This window comes from Pollicipes pollicipes, unplaced genomic scaffold (genome assembly GCF_011947565.3).
Source record: "Pollicipes pollicipes isolate AB1234 unplaced genomic scaffold, Ppol_2.1 Scaffold_1600;HRSCAF=1878_pilon_pilon_pilon, whole genome shotgun sequence".
NCBI classification, from domain to species: domain Eukaryota; kingdom Metazoa; phylum Arthropoda; class Thecostraca; order Pollicipedomorpha; family Pollicipedidae; genus Pollicipes; species Pollicipes pollicipes.
Genome location: NW_023595962.1, coordinates 13,783,299 through 13,800,798, shown reverse-complemented (window position 1 = coordinate 13,800,798; position 17,500 = coordinate 13,783,299). Strand labels below are relative to the sequence as shown.

Below are 17,500 nucleotides of genomic sequence, written 5' to 3'. Positions count from 1 at the left end.
TGGGCACAAGGTCCATACCTCCCTGAATTTCAACTTGGGCATGTTTTGCCAAAAAGCTGGTCATCGAAAGGGGTGTTTCCTGTTTTGTTTTTGACGTCTCACAGGTGTTATATCCCAAACGAATAGGGCGCGTGGGCTCCACGACATAGACTATGGCCCTACCATGTTTTTTTTTTTGCACGAAGATCCCTTGAAACCCAGACTTGCATAACTGGCATTCATTGGCACCCGAGCACTTGCGCTTTGAGATGGAAGATTTCACCAGAGACATTTTAGCTAATGAAGTAGTGAAAAGGAAAGAAAAGCATAAGTAAAGTATGGACTTTGCTGTTGGACAATGAACATTCTCTGCGACTTTAAGTAGAATGTTGGGAGAAGTCAAACAATCTAGAATGCGTTGGGGATGAGTGGTAGGATGCGGGAACACATTGTAGCAAACGACGACCTACAATACATAGATGAGCAGTTGCTTTGGAAAGTTGAACACATCGTTAGAAAATCAAGCTTGCGCGCACGCGTAACTTTCAAGAATGTCAGTAATCTAAAGAAGTCTCCGGTGAAATCTGTTATCTCGAAGCCTGGATGCCTGGGTGGCAACAGGTGGCATTTATGCATGTCTGGTTATTAAGGGGTTTGCAAGCAAAAGGGTGGTTTACGAATTTTAGTGTAAAATGTGTGAAAAACATGGAAGAGACATGGTCTATGTCTAGTAGTTCTTGCGCCCTATTCGTTTAAGATATAATGGACATCTGCGAGACGCCAAAAACAAAACAGGGAATACCCCCTTCGATGACAAGTTTTTGGCAAAACACGCTCAGGCTGAAATCCAGGTAGGCACGGACCCTATGCTCCTTTTAGAGGTCAAAGTCGTCTACAGAGCTCAGGACCACTCAGAACGGAATTAGGTGAATCTGTTCTTATCAAAAGTCGCCGACCAAACCTTAACGTACGGGGATTGTCATGGCCGATAATGCGAACGTAATATGTGCCTTGATGTGTGATGTGTGCTAACTTAAAATAGTTCACATGTATAATTCAAGCTTGACGCGTGATGCGCGATGCCTGTTTGCTTAGAATCGTTTGCATGTATAGTTGATACGTGTTGTGTGATGCCTATTTACTTGAATTCCCTAGCGTGTTTGAATAAAGCGAAATGTGTTATGCCTATTGGCTAGAATGTGTTTGCGTGTACATGCATTTTTCGTGTATTCTAATGCTTAGTTAGATATGCACTGCATCCAAGTAATGGCTGGAAATTGCACCTTGCGTAATGCCTGAATGTTGGTGTTTTGGAAAGACTGTTGCTTGCTGTTACGAAAAACATCTGAAAAATCGAGTAGGATCATTGGCGGGTAATTTTGAGTTCACTCCTGCTGCACATTCTAATAAAGGCATTTCGCCAAAATATTAAGGCATCTTTATGCTCAATCTCCTGTTTGTTTTTATGCTAAGAATAAGGCTGTTAGTACTGTCGTATGTACGTGCATAAATGTCCTCGCAAATACCCTTAACAACTTTCCGTCTAGACTTTGAATGGAAGATTTCACCAGCGACTTTGTCATTGATGAACACAGCATTCCGTTAACAAGTACTCCAAAAAAGATTGTACAGTAACATAAAGATTTGGTCCTTTACGCCGTTAGTTTATTGAGTGCATTCCGGTCCTAATCCTTGCGTCTGAGAAATATCTCTCTCCGGTATGTTCCAGCACAATATAACCTCCACACATTGACGAGCTCCGCTTCTTTGAGACACTGACGTCTGCAACGTTTCCGTGGGTCCACCGTACGCGAATGGGCATAGGTGGCAACAACTTACAATGTTAAAATTTTATAATAATCTCTATCCACATATTTCATTAATCTTACTTTTGCGTCATAAAGCTCTAGTTGACGGGGTGCAGGTAGCGTAGGTTTTAACACTGCTTATCTATGCTATGCTATCGTTAAAAACACTGCTTATCAGCAGTGTTTTTCCCTGTAGCTGCCCCAGGTCCAGCAGCTGGTGGTTTGCCTTCCCAGGTCCTCGCCAGCTCGACCTCGGTTTGGCGTGATCACCCTCAGACCTCAGACCCTTCCCTGCCGCTTCGGACAGCGGCGGCCGTGCGATGACCCACCGACCGTTGCAGCTGCTGAAGCCGCCTCTCCTTCACGCCTCACGCCGCCTCTGGCAGCACCACCGACACCACATACTCGTTATGCCATTTTTATTGCTTGTTTTTGCTACTCTCAGCAGGGACAGGACAGAGGAGAGGACAGGGGCGACACGCAGGCGGGGAGCCAGCACACACGGGTCCTGATGGTCGGCGGCGGCGCGGCGGCAGTCTCTGGGGGGAGAGGAGTCTTGTCAGCGGGCGCTGGGCCTCGCTGTGCTCGCTCGCCGTGGTGTCTGTGACGTCATTGGCTCACGTGGCGCCTCTAGTGGGCGGCCACGTGGCAGCTGCAGGCGCTCGGCAGGCGGTAGATGTCGATGAACAGGCCCTTGTACGGGTCGCAAGGGTCGAACGACAGCATGCGGTGGTAGATGTACTTCTGCGTGCACTTGCTCTTGTAGCAGGGGGCCAGCGCGCGGCAGGCGGCGTCCGGGTACAGGCAGGTCTCCACCCTGGCGGCGGAGGCGGGTCAGGTCAGGTCAGGACACAGAAGCCCGCCAATACGCACGTTTCCGAGCCGGCGGGAGGGCCGTGGCCGCGGGGGTTATTCATAAGACATCATGTAACCGGGTCTACAACGGACACTGAGGGACAACTCTAACAAAGTGCGGGTAGTGTGTTAAATCTCGTGTACATATTCTGAGAATAACCTTGGGGCATGATCATCCAGTGGGGCTATGCCTCTCACCTCCCGATCATCTACCGTCGTCAACCTTTTCTGTGTCCGACACCTCCATCCCATCCTACCAACAGCAACTTGGTCCTTTATCTGCCCATGCAAGTGCCATGGCATGGGTGTGGTACCGTCAGGCCGACTGTCGCTTTGCAACCACGGAAAAACTCCTTCCCGGTACAGGGATCGAACCCGGACCTGTCTACTCACCTGGCAGTCTGAGTGTAGTAGTGCACGTCGTTGACGATAACGCGCCACTCGCCGGCGACGTTCTGGGCGCGGCGCGGCATGGCGTAGGCCACGTCGCTGGGGCAGATGTAGCCGGCGGGGCCAGCCCAGTGCGTCACATCATACGGGCTGTCGCCGGTGGAGGCGCCGGTGTAGAAGCCGTAGTCGAACGCCTCCTCCTGCTCCTTGGTCAGGCCCTCGACCAGGTCGTCGGCCGACTGGGTGCCGATGTCGGCGTACTTCTTGGCGAAGAGGTGGTCCTGCGCGATGGCTGCCTTGATCTCGTAGGCGGGGTACTCGGCGTCCTCAACGCAGTAGGTGGCGCTGCTGTTGGCTGCGCAGGCCGGGGCCGCCGTGGGGTCGCAGTAATGCTGCTTGTAGGCGCCCTGACGGACACGGACGGTTAGAGCCGGCGTGTTTAGGGCAGGGGGGGGGGGGGGGGGCTAGCAGTGAGTAAGGTTAAGAGTTGGATGAAGCTGTAGTGAACTGACACGCGCTAAGAGGAACAGTTTATTAGACTTTGTTTTTCCCAACGATACGGCATGTAGCAGCACGCAGTCATCATACAGTCCTCTGTCATAACACCGGGTAAGCCGGCTGGAGCCAGGACCAGGACCAGGACCAGCACCAGCACCAGGACCAGGACCAGGACCAGGACCACGACCAGGAGCGGCTTGGCCGCGACTCGCAAGCTCTGCAGCGCGCAGCATTCGTCGGTGGGCCGGTGGTGCCAGGGCTAGGAGGCGGTACTCACGTGGTGGGGGAGCCGGGTGGCCGCCGTACTGGGGCGGGTGGACGTTGGCCGCGGCCAGGGCGGCGCACGCCAGCAGGCTGATCTGAAAACGAACACGAGCTGTGACGGAGGTGCGAGGCCAGCGGCAGCGGTGGAGGAGGCCCGCAAGCTATTGACCTCCCCTAGCACTCCCAGCCGTGTCCCAGGCGCGGGTGACATGTGTTATTTCGCCTCTTTTGTTGTCTGCATGAAGATATAGCAGTGTACTCTCTTCATGTACCCTTCTTCCCCGAAACGTCGGCTGAAGACGTAAATGTTTAAGCCACTTCACGAATCCATCAAGACAGATACTTGACATGGACTACCCTGGGCAAAAGAAGGTCCCCTGAGAAAAAGGTGCGCCTTGTATGCAAAAACCTGAGCGTGCGTATCAATCCTCCTTCCCTCCACTCACCACTTTGAGCGCCATGACGTCGAAGGGGGAGGTGAAGAGAAGTGCTGAGGTTGTTTCACTCTGTCCCTGGCTGATCGCGCGCTGCTTTTATACCCGGTGTGCTGTGCGCATGCGCAGTGTGTCCGGCTGGCAGAGAGTGGCGGCCGCGCCAGAGTCGGCCTTGCCAGAGTGAAAGAGAAGCACCGTGACTGGGTGCACTTTCACATTGCTTCTGTTCTCTTGTTGCCCCGTACTGATCATGTTTGCTGTCCTGTTTCTAGCCTGCTGTGCTGTCCATTTGGATATAGTCTTGATGCCGACAAATGCAGATGCCGTTTTGCACATTTTTTCGTGTGTTGGTTTGCTGGGTCTCGAAGACTCGCTGTGAGTTCTCCTCGGCGTTGCGCGAAAGCTGAGAGACATGCGACGCCACCTGATGCACCACGGATCGTCTATGGTGGGCTCAACACGAAAACATGCGTACTCGGTGCGTGGTATCCCATGCGTTTATGGAATCCAGATTTGTTTTGATTTGTACATTGATGTCTTGAAATGCGTACTGTCATCATGACATTAACTGTCGTAGTCGTGAAGTTAATCATATGTTTTTTACCTTAGCGTCCGCAGTCATCAGTATTCCACAGGCGAAATTATTCCCTGCTACAAAGCACATTCGATAGTTATCTGCGTGAACACACAGAACAGTGGCCTCGTTGGGGTGGCGGTTTTAAGTTTAGAGCAATATACCGTTAGTGGCTTTGCAATTCCACCAGTTATGCCGGATGAGGTGATAACGGCGTCAGGAATTTGTCTAGCTGAGTACTTACCGACCTTGTTTCATTTTTTCAAAGAAAGTCGCAACGCATCGCTTTTTAAACTGAGGATCACGAGTCGATCAGTCATCATTCTGTCAGGATATCAATCTGAAATTACATATATGCGCTGTACCTTGTATTCAGAAAGCTGGAGTTGTGAAAACACGCATGTTGACTTATTATGACGAGAGCTTATGGCGTATCGAAAATTCCAGTCATTTGTCATTAGCAATTCCTTTGAACTCAAACACCTTGTAATGTTACCAAAGAACACAAATTATAGTTGGTTTGGATTCAAATAATGGGTGGCACTAGTTAATAGAAACAGGCTGAACACTCCATGTTAGCGTAGCAAGACACAAATGCCCGTACTCGTGTGCATGCTGCATGTTGCATTCTATTTTAGCCCAGCTGAAATATAGTGGATAACGTCAGATTACATAGGGAATTATTTTTGTTTCGATGATTTGGGTCTGATCTCATCTCGAATTGTAAACAAAGCCCTTTGGCAGACTGGATGCATTTCAAGTCGATGAGATGCGTGAGAACAGGTACTGGAAATTCCTTCCACCAAGAGCACTAACTGTTGTAAACTTATTTCTGTACTACAGTAAGCATTTTATATGCTCCTATATCTGCTGCGTATGCTCCCATACCCTGAGGTATCTGCCTCATATGCTCCCATGTCTTAAGGTGTCTGTTACATATGCCCTCATGCCCTGAGGAATCTGCTACACACGCTGACATGTCCTGAGGTATCTCCTACATATCCTCCCATGCCCTTAGGTATCTGCCACATATGTGACGGCATGTCAACAATAAGGCAGTCGTCGTATTTAGTGGAGCGATGAGCTGCACTTCACGCTGTACGGGGAGGGGGGGGGGGGGAGCGGCGGGTCAAGTGACCCGTGATGACCCGCGTTTCTTGGACTGGCTGATGACAGCCCATCCCCTTCTCCCTCCCGTTCTCTGCTAAGCTGAAAGGCAACACCGTTGACCTCTGTTTCCAGGCATTGTTGTTACCGTTCCTATGCAGACTGTTTCTTGCTGTCGGGACGTCTTCGGCGCCTGACATAATGGATCCATCAACGTTCAGTGCAGTTTGTGTCACTGTACACCGCAGGCTAACAGCGTGGAGCGGCCGATGATCAAATATTATTCTGCCCCGCCTGGAGCCCTCTACCGTTTGCGACCGCTTATGGCCGAATAATCGACTTACAACTTCCTCCGTATTTGTTTTTTATTATTATTTCGTATTTTTATTTACTATCGTATTTATTTTATTCGTAATTTAATAACCCATCAGATTGCAAGACATTCAAGCATCGCAATTCGAAATAGTTGACGTCGATCGTTTTGTCACAAGCATCGTTAATGGCCGGTCCTCTTTAGAGAAACGTGGCGCAAATCGTCGCGCACCTCTTTACGGAGTGTCAGCGACTGCAGACTTCGCATAAGCACTCAGATAACATTGCTTGATCGGAATTTGCCCCCCTCCCCCCTCCTCGCCACGCAAAAGCGAAGGCCCTAGCCACTCGGTCATCACTTCGCTATACCGTGCAACTGATGACGTCACGCATCATGCAAGGTGACCGATTAAACATTTTGATAAAAACATAGGTATGACAGTAGTAATAGCCTTATTCCCCGGAGAAAAAACAAGAGGATGTTGATATTTCGGCAACATGCCTTTATCGAAACAATAGCAGAAGCTATTACCACTGTCTTATCTATGTGAATAATGTTCCTCGCACATGCACTGAACAACTTAAGTAACTTTATTTTTTAAGCCTTAACAGCGTCGCCTGACTGATAATGACATTACCTGGGCCGTGTAGCGCTCAATTCCGCGTACAGCTATCACAGAGCTATCAACAACAACGCGAAGTCCAGGAAAGGTGGTGTTCGGGTCATCTTAAATAAACAGCTTTTCGCATATCTAGCTGGGAAAACAACAATCACAAGCTGGTTCTCCTAGCCACATGCTTTGGTAACACCCGAGATGATTCGCTCGCGAATTATTTGAGACAAATTGTGTTTGGCGGCTTACTTAGGAATTATCGCACATCGGCAGGACTTGGTTCAGGTTTGGCACCGCTAATGTAACCGACATTTTCACCCGTTAACGTCATGTGCTAGTTAGTGACTGACTGACCTAAGCGTGAAACAGCGGCGGTGTTGCGGCAAAAGCGAGCGGAATCAAACATTAAGCATGGGGCTGCTGTATCTCGAAGCAGAGATGACCGACAACCTTTTACCGATGCTGCTTTTTCTTGGCGACCCAACTCAGCGTAGACTTAATACGTGCGAGAATGCGCAATATTAGTCACTTGTAAGACATTACAAATGTGGTTCTCCTGCCCGCGATGGCTTGTATGTTACTCCAAATAATACAGTACTGGAGATTTTCTGTGACAGGATGGAGAACCTGACGACATCGACGAATTTGTCCCCAAGGCCGAGCGCATGGAGCGGGAAAACACTTAGCACATATAACGTGACTTTGAATCCCCGACAGAGGCGTCCTGCAGACTACACTCATAGCAGTCAGCTGGTAACTGATCCGACTCACTGAAGTACCATCCCCCGCTTGGTAGGTTGGGGGTGCATGCAACAACCTCTGCTAGCTTCGTGGTTGGATTCGGGCCTTGCAAGCACCGCAGCCGAAATACCTCAGCAGAGGTCCTTTTACGCCCGGTGGCCACATGCAAGGAAATCACAAAATTTCTCCATATTAATCGCACAATTGATGATCGACCATTATCGAGAAAAAAAAATTAGCGCAATCGAGTTTTATATTGAAGTTTGTGCGTGTGTTAGTGTATGATACTTTTCTTCTTTCAACGGATTCACTCCTCTCCTTTCAGCGGATTTGCTTTTTTACTCTTCTGGCATCTCCAAGTGTCATCTGGATCTGAAAAGGGCCTGATATGTCTGGCACACTGCCAGTTGTGGAGACCAGGTTTTAAGTTTTTCGACACTCGGGTTCAGAGCCCACAATTTAGCGACCCACAGAATTACGGGTTCGCAACTCGAAGCTACCAGAAACTTTCGCGGCTGAGATACGTGCCGGAGAAGCAGCCAGCCAAAGCGTGGGTGAAAATAGCACCACCGGCAAGGGCAATAATTCGAGGAATCCAAATCGAACCATTATTCCGTCTGAATTACCACATCCTCGCAAATGTTCCTTAAAACTTTATCCGCTGTCATTGTCGTCCTCGTGCTGCCATCTGCGTAATCAGTCTCACGATTACTGCCCTTTGCTTGCGCATTGGAATGCAACCACGCGTTCCCAGAACTTTGTGCTGTAGACTGACTTGCCAAGGTCTATCTGGGCGCTATCTGGGCGCTAGAACAAGCAGTTGCATATCTTATTCAACACTTATTGCATTATATGGGGACTATGTGACATATCCTGTCTAACACTCAAAACGATCGCATTTGACTCATTGACTTCCACTCCTCCTCCAGAATCACTGGTCACGAAAGTCCTTCAAAACTCCTCCTTTCGCTAAAACCCGTTAAACAATCCATTTCAATCAAAACCCATTTTGCGTCTTGCATTACAAAAGCCGTAGCCAAATGGCACCCTATCACAGCAAACCTATTCGTGCAGTGATTTTTGCAATCACAGGACCTCTTCTAACGAGCGAAACAGCACGATGTAAGCCGAACACCTGCAGCCAATCAAGGACATCAAGGCACGACAGCCATCCAATCGTAGTGGGAACCACATGTCCCGCTTCCAGCGGTAATTATGCACGCACACTGAGCGCCCTGATATGGTTGTGATTGACCAACCCATGGGCCGTGTCACCGTTTGATGAGAGCAGCGTGAACTCCCCACCGATCACCACCCCTCTCCCTCACCGTGGGGAGGGCTCCGTCCGCGCAGGGGTCGGGTCATTTTCAGCAATTTTGTAGGGCTGTGAGACAGGTTGTCGTTGGTGTCGGTTTCCACGAAAAGACGCTGCAAACGGGCGGTGATGGGAATGGTTTCGACGGTTAACTGGTGGGAATGCCGCGTGTTTGGTGGTGCGCTACACCTTCGCACGATTCATATCTGGCTGGCGGGGTTGGGGCCCAACTCATACGATGCGTATCTGGCTGGCGGAGTTGGGCCCAAAGTGAGGCGATTAGATTCGCATGTGGACAACATATGGGCATGTGGACATGTAGACATGTGGACATGTAGACATGTGGGCATGTAGACATGTGGGCATGTAGACATGTGGGCATGTAGACATGTGGACATGTAGACATGAGTACATGTGGACATGCAGGCATGTAGACATGTGGACATGTAGACATGTGGGCATGCAGACATGTGGACATCTAGACATGTGGATATGTGGACATGTGGACATCTAGACATGTGACATATGGATATGTGGACATGCGGTCATGTGGACATGTTGGACATGTAGGTATGTGGACATAACGGGCATGTGGGCAAGTGAGCATATTGACGTGAGGTCGTGTGGGCATGTGAACATTATGAGCACGTCGGCAAGCGTAGGCAGTGCAGAAGTCCCTGAATGTCTAGTTAACTGAGTGGGTGTAGGACGCTTCGAACTGTGTTAACTCATCAACGCTTCGCGTCAAGGCACACCAGAGTTAGTCTGGCGTCGTGAGTTTGCCGACAACGGAAAAAAGAGTTATCACTAAGTAACAGTATTTGTAGTAGCATCTGGTTCGTGTGATTACATGTTGGGGAGCAAAAGAAGCTGGCACATTTCAGAAAACGTTTCTGTGAGCATTTGCTGAAAGACACCCAGTCGACGTTTTCTGGATTGATGGATTCTTTTTCTCTGAAATAGATCAGAATGACACATAAGTATAATATTTCAATCTGCGCTATAAGATGCAGCAAATAGTGTGCAACTACAAGCGTTGTGCACACACATTACTGGGCTCCAAATAGCACATCCTCGCTTCATGACCCAGCCGGACTTTAAGCGAACCGAGATGAGCTGCACGTCCGGACTCAGAGCGCTTGGGGCTGGGGAAGTGCGGCGAAACTTGCATGCATTGCGGAGCGATATGAAAATATCCTTGCGAAGTCCCTTAATATCTCCATACACGTAACCTTTGGATATCCTCCCCCTCCATTTTATCGATAAAATGCTCTCTGAGACCGTACATCTTAATGGATATTATTTGGTGCAGCGTGAGCCTCTGTCTAAAATTCGGACGAAGTAAGATCAACCGCGCATTTGGGGGCTTGTGTTTCATTCGAATTTGAAACTGAAGCCAACAGTGTACCGTGTAATATTCACTATCCGGAAAAGATGGCTGATGAGAGAGCGGGCCCGTGTGCTTTTCAAGGGGCGGCGTGATAGCACGACATGAGGAGGCAGACCAGGCGGAAGGCATTACAAGCATCGCTTTTCATTGGGGCGTGCTTTCCTCGCTCGGGTTTTATTGATTTTGCACTTCCGCCAGAACGAAACGTCGGCGCTGGAGACTTGGGTAGCTATGGTAACCACATGAAGGAACAAGCAATTATCGAGGAAACGTCAGGTAACCTTCGCGCGTTGTTCGACCGGCCAAGCAAAACGTCCTTTATGTCCAAACGTAAAGCGATACCTGACAGAAAATAGCATGTTGCACCACGCCTGGAAGAGCGCGAGGCGTAGCGTCGCGTGCTCGAGGCAATCGCTCGCTGGACAGATAACTTTCAGAAAAAGACTTCTTTATACACTCAGATGGCGTACCGGAGAATGGTTTCTGGGTAACGCGCGAACTGAACTTACGGTCCTGACTGCCTCAGCGCAATTTGGGTCATTATGCTACTCGCCCCTGCGTTCATATTCTGTTTGATGCTGAGCGATATTGATCCATTAAACCTTGAGCTTGCAGATAGTGAGCCTACTTCCAGTACCACGATAGCATTAAGAACACTTCGCTGTATTCACGCACATTTCAACACTTCACTTCACTTATAATCATTTTAACAGAATCGATATGATTATAAATGTTGGCCTTGATGCTTTGGTGAGAATGATTACTGCTGTCAGTTGTACCGATGTGTTCGAAGTGATTCTCGTCAAGACGAATTCCATCCGATTCGATTACATCTAAAAAATCTTACATCAGAATCAGACACATGAAAACTGGGTTGTTCAGTCTGATTGAACCGAACTAAGATACGGTGGTCGCGCACCTTAAAAGTGGTGATGTCATGTAACAAAACTGTCACAACGACTGGCGATCAAAGCTTATTCGTGAGATAGACGTGTGACATTCGTAATATGTTATTCGTGAGATGTTCTTATAATCAGACGACTAGTCGCCAAAATAGACATTATCCAAATAATTCAGCGCTGAAACCCAATCTTCAGTCGGTGACGCAATGTGATCCAAAAAGATCACGGAAAAGCCTACCGTCCATAGATGAGGATGGCACAATCTGTGGCACTTGGGAGCAAACGTGTAACATCAGCACTTTAAAAACGCCAAAGTAAAACACTTAGCCAACTTTAATTTTTTTGTCAGGTGCGCATGGTTGGGCGTTAATGGCTAAAGGCACCTGAAATAGCAATTCATGATCTGGTTTAGAATAAGGAACTGGTCAGTTCGACAATCTCAACAGCTGTAAAGTCCACGCTGGACAAGTATTTCAACGAAAACCAGGCACGTGTAAATGGTAGTAACGCATTGTTTACAGCGAATCCTTCATGTTCTCCTTTCCAATGTCCACTGCACGTGGATCTCGGCCTTGAACGAACCCCTCATGAACCCATTTAATTTTCTCGAAACGTATTTACTAAGGTTTCACAGTCAAACGACAACAGCTTGTCGGATTTATGTTAATATCAATCAAAGACGCAGTTTCACCCGGCTGGAAATCTGCCACATGTCCGAACTGCGCATGCCTGAGCATCAGTGACATGCGCCAGCCAACCGTGTGAGCGAGGTGTCCTTCAGCCCCACACATTCGACAATCTGAAGCTTTCCCGGCGTTCACAGCGCTCATGCACCTCCGGAGTTCAGAATTCACTTCTCGGGGTTATAAATTTCCACGCATTGTGACCGATGCCTGATGCCAGCTAGAAACGAAATGTGCTCAGACGACTCAAGACAATAGAATGCGGAGCGACATCGAGATAAAAAACATTACAATCACGATTGCATGGCTTCGTCATAGATTCAAATATTGAGTATCGTGTACATCGTGATGCTGATCTGGAGGCTACTCCAAATGTGCCTGGTAGCATGCATGATATCACGCCAAGTGCAACTTATGGCTCATGGTCACGGAAGGAATAATTGTTGTTCGGACCATCGGCCTTGCTTAGTATGCTGGTACGTCCTCAACGTCCTTTGCTTATTATTTAGTGCTGGTCGTCCTCAACGTCCTTGCTTAGTATGCTGGTACGTCCCTCAACTTTCTTGTCAGGTAATTTCCGGTCCCTTCGTCACGCATCATTGCATCTTAGGAAATAACTGGATGGTGTTTGACTTTCTGTCATGTAGGCAACGAGAGAAAGAGGTAGGGAGTGAGAGGAGAGGGGGACGAGAGAAGATGAGAGGAAGAGGAAGAGATAGAGAGAGAGGAGAGAGAGAGAGAGAGAGAGATAGGGAGAAGAGAGAGCGAGAAGAGAGAGAGAGAGAGAGGAGAGAAGAGAGAGAGAGAGAGGAGAGAGAGAGAGAGAGAGAGAGAGAGCGACAAAGAGAAGAGAGAGAAGAGAGGAGAGAGAGAGATCCGAAGAGAGAGAGGAAGAGAGAAGAGAGCAGAGAGAGAGAGATGAGAGAGAAGGAGAGAAGAGAGAGAGAGAGAAGAGAGAGAGAGCAGAAGAAAGATCGCAGAGAGAGCAAAAAGAGCTGCCCCCTGGCACGAGTCGGAGGTCTGCCAAGGGTCAGACACGTCGCTATCTGATGGTAACGCCGCCCTATGTGGGACGCCGTGGTCACGAGCCAGACGGCACGTGGCCTGCAGCCCTGCAGCCGGCCGACGGTCTGCGCCCGGACTCCGCCTGATCTGGAGCGCCGCTCGCAACGCTCACACCACCTCGACCCACCCGCCTGAAGGGCGCAGATCGCGGTGGAGCGGTGTGACTCCGTAGTACAGTGTACATCCCTCACCCGTGTTGAACAACAGACGGATCAGAAAGCAAGCGTGTCAGCATCGTTCTCTCGTGACTGAGAACGGTGTCAGCATCGTTCCCTCGTGACTGAGAACGGCGGACGTGAAACGCCCGTCACCGACGGCTTCATTAAAGGGTTTCGTTGTCCCTCGCACTGGCTGGCTCCGCGCCAACGTAGTGGTGACGGAGCGGAACGGGGAGGGGGTTAGCATGGGTATAGTTTCCTTTTCAGTAGGGGGGCTGGCCTCCAGTCCACCTCCTACCTTGAGATGAAAGTGGGCAACAGCCGGGGAGATACCGCTTTGTTCGCGTATTTTGAGGGAAGGTCGCGTCATTTTCACGGCTCCCCAACTCATTTTGCAAGACTGCGCCCCTGAGCGTTAGCATGTGCCCCTTTCTGCTATCTCAAAAAACATACGGATAAAAGAACAAACCAAACGACACTGTGAGCACATTTTAGCGAGGGTATTTCTCGAGTTTGAAGTCTGAAATCAGGTCACATTAGTTCACATATGTATGTTCAGACTGTTTGCCAGGCGACGAACAAATTGCCTGCCATGCCAAACCGTCAGTGACTGAACGATCCCATATTCTAGGCATAATTATATTGCCAGTGTTATCATGCTCCGCGTTATCACAATGTCATGTCCAATCCATAATTGAAACTGCTCGTGTTTGGCCTGAGACAGCAGGTCGTCGAGCCGGTTGCATTTCCAGGTCAACCTGGAACAGTGACCTTTGATGACTTTCCGCGTATAGAAGGTCAGACGCGGACGAGGGACCTGCACTGTCACGTCTAAAGACCAAAGCAAGCAGGCCTATTACACTGATTGCGAGCAGCCTTGTGGTACTATTTTCACCATTTCATTTCACTATTCGTTGTACTTCAATTGACTTCAATTGACTTCAATTGTACACTAATTCACTTTAACGATTTACTAACGATACTAATTACTAATGATTATGCTACTCTTATTATTCATGATATTATTATTATATGATATATCGATATATTATTAATATTACTAATAATCATGTGGTATATTCAATTAAAACCGATAACTAATTCACGCTGTAACGATTTTAGTTACACTGATGCTGATATTATAAAAATGGAAAGGTTAGAAGAGGTCGGATGACGTTCTGAGTCAAAAATGTTGGACGCAGGTAAAAGGGAAACCATCAAGTGTAACTAAGGAATGAATCTGCACCTTACACAATTTGGAAGTGTGTTACCAAAAAGTTCATCGAGAAATGGCTCAGCTCGGTCAGTAACTTCTGGTGGCATCGAACTGAAATTTAAGAACTTGCGTAATGACAGCGTGGTGGTATAGAAAAGCGCATCAGTGCGAAAGTGCGTCAGGTAACCCAGAGTGCAACGGCCTTAAAACACTTAACTGGAACATTTAGCTTTGCTGCCAAATTTAACCACGTTTTAATCCGACGTTGTCAATTAAAAGCCCACCACCATGGTTGCTACAGGCACTCTTTGCCGCCTTGGCGTATACCCGCCCCCAGCCCGGCTCGGATCAGCGCCAGAGATATGTGGGGCAATTGCTTTACGGAGACCATAGGTATGGTCGTTAACAGTTCGCTGTTTTAGCACGTCTCCGGTTACGAAACTCGGAATGAAGCACAAAAAGCGCAATATCGACGATGCGCAAAACTTGTGTGGTTAGGTCGGATAGACCAGACAAAGCTTTCTATTTCTGGAGCGAAACGGAAAGCTGCTCAAAAGGCAGAAAGGTGACATGTTCAATCCGAGTTTTGGTGATAATCTGCGTGCAGGGTACAGCGAAGCAACTGTGCTTCTAACCAGGGTGCATGCGCTACTGTCACGGCCTTGGCAGCCACAGTCCTAAACGGTCGGTGCATGGTAGCCTGATGCTGCAGTCAGGTCAGCAATTTACGGGCTCATCGCATTCAGATAGCTTATTTTGACCTGGATCATTGGCTGACGGCCGGTTTGCACCGCGCACGTAATGTGTGATAGGGCTGCTAGATGCACAGTTGTTGCACAGGTGCCCCACCCAGCAACCGAGGCAGCCCTGCCCCGCTGGTACCCGAGGGAGGTGGCAGTGGTCATTATTACGAGCACGTGCCTTCTAGGATCTTGCAACTAGGGCAAGAATAGTGAAGATTTGCGATAAGAGTCATAACCGCCCTTAAAAGATTGCTTATGGACGCCGGTGTCCGCTCTTGACATTAATATTTATCGACGCATATGTCTGGATGTTTGTCACGTAAGTTTGAGCGGGGAACAGTTTCATCAAATTCGTTGGCGGTACGCAAGTGAGGCTGAGGCCCCATTTGTCTTTCACTCAGTCAAAAACCAGCTTAAAGCCGTATTTTTTCTTTGGTGCGGAATGCGACTAAAGAAGTGATCACAGCGGACAGCGTCACCATTGTGTAGACAGCACCGAAACCAAATTAATTAGAAAAAACGAAAGTTTGGGGAAGTACATGTATGCATGGGTCTTGTCGTGAGCTTGAATATCCTTCGTTTATGACAGGTTAGGAGGCTGAGGGCTTCAGTGACAAGCGTTTACTCGTTGCTTTCGCAAATCGCGTTGCCTGCCAAATGGCTGGCTGTTAGCCCAGCCAAGCTTCACCATTTCATTGGACGAAGTGGGTGGATTTGGAATGGTCAGTGTTTCACTGACATGCCATTTTTAAACATACACGCATATTTTGAGTATATGTTGGTCATGGGGCCTAGTTTACACACCGGAGTTGTGTGAGCACTCAGGTTATCTCGGTACCGACGCGGACACGGACTAGTGGTGGTGGGGGATGAGACTCCAACTTTCTGACAATGAAACATTGGCTCTACATGAAGGCTACTGAAGAGAAATAATTACATGACCTTTGCCCCCAACTCCAGACGGCATCTGTTGCTCCTGTCTCTCAGTTTGCGCCATGGAGTGTTTTTTTTTTAATTGTATAAAGGGTAGCATCGCCTACGTGGCAGTTCATTGTTGGCGAATCACGAGCCGCACAGATTTAGGATAATTTAGCGATCTGTAGACGCTACACCTGAAGACGCTACGCATGCACCATACAGTAGTTTCAATACCTGTATCTGCTCTGATTGCTTGCAATGTTGCAGTCTTAAAAGAAAACACGGACGGCTTCACACCTTGTTTTCGGGAGTGTGTGGCCAGACGCATGAGCGAACTCACACTGTGGCCAGCGGGGCTCCGCTAAGACGGAAGGTCAGCTTCCCGACCAATGCTGAAGGAGGCAGCTAAGGATAAGGGTCATATCCTCAACCTTGAATGCATTGACATTGAATCTAACCTTGAGGGTCTCCACCCTCAAGGTTATATTTTTGTGTTTTCATCACAGATTACCTCGACAGCAAGTTTGAAATCGACGTGATGCCCACCAAACGAGCTCCGCGCATTCCCTACACCTCTGTTCCTCGCCTCGCCCCTGATTGTCATCACATTAGCTCACCCCTGCCCCGCTAATCGTCGGTGGTATCGTGTTGCCGCACGACCAAGCCACCAAAATGTTCAACAGGTCTCCACCGGTGATGTGTAGCTTTCTTGCAAGTGGCATGTTTTCTATTTCTTTGTTAAACTCTATGCAGATGAAATGAGGTACTAATTCGTAACCTGGCCTTGTCGATGTTCAGAAGTCATTTATCTCTCAACACACACAAATCTCTCTCTCTCTCTCTCTCTCTCTCTCTCTCTCTCTCTCTCTCTCTCTCTCTCTTCTCTCTCTCCTCTCTATCTCTCTCTCTTCCTCTCTCTCTCTCTCTCCTCTCGCTCTCTCCCTTCTCTCTCTCTCTCTCCTCCTCTCTCTCTCTCTTCTCCTTCTCCTCCCTCTTCTCCCTCCTCTCTCTCCTTCTCTACTGCCTTCTCTCTCTCTCGCTCTCTCTCTCTCTCTCTCTCTCTCTCTCCCCTCTCTCTCTCTCTCTCTCTCTCTCCTCTCTCTCTCTCTCTCTCTCTCTCTCTCTTCTCTCTCTCTCTCTCTCCTCTCTCTCTCTCTCTCTCTCTCTCTCTTCCTCTCTCTTCTCTCTCTCTTCTCCTCTTCTCTCTCTCTCTCTCTCTCTCTCTCTCTCTTCTCTCTCTCTCTCTCTCTCTCTCTCTCTCTCTCTCTCTCTCTCTCTCCTCTCTCTCTCTCTTCTCTCTCTCTCTTCTCTCTCTCTCTCTCTCTATCTCTCTCTCTCTCTCTCTCTCTCTCTCTCCCTCTCTCTCTCTCTCTCTCTCTCTCTCTCTCTCTTCTCTCTTCTCTCTCTCTCTCTCTCTCCTCTCTCTCTCTCTCTCTCTCTCTCTCTCTCTTCTCTCTCTCTCTCTCTCTCTCTCTCTCTCTCTCTCTCTCTATCTCTATTAAATATATGTATGTAAATATAATATATATATATA

The 17,500-nt window shown here is 48.6% G+C and overlaps 1 protein-coding gene across 1 annotated transcript in view; it reads right to left on the bottom strand.

The window, feature by feature from the left end:
- The window catches only part of LOC119092198 (uncharacterized), an 11,325-nt gene extending 7,036 nt beyond the window's left edge, over positions 1-4,289 (bottom strand). Inside the window, exon 1 of the mRNA XM_037215178.1 lies at positions 4,241-4,289. Within this exon, the coding sequence (XP_037071073.1) occupies positions 4,241-4,255 (15 nt within the window). The 5' untranslated portion in view covers positions 4,256-4,289. The remainder of the gene's footprint in view (positions 1-4,240) is intronic.
- Positions 4,290-17,500: the final 13,211 nt, after the last annotated feature.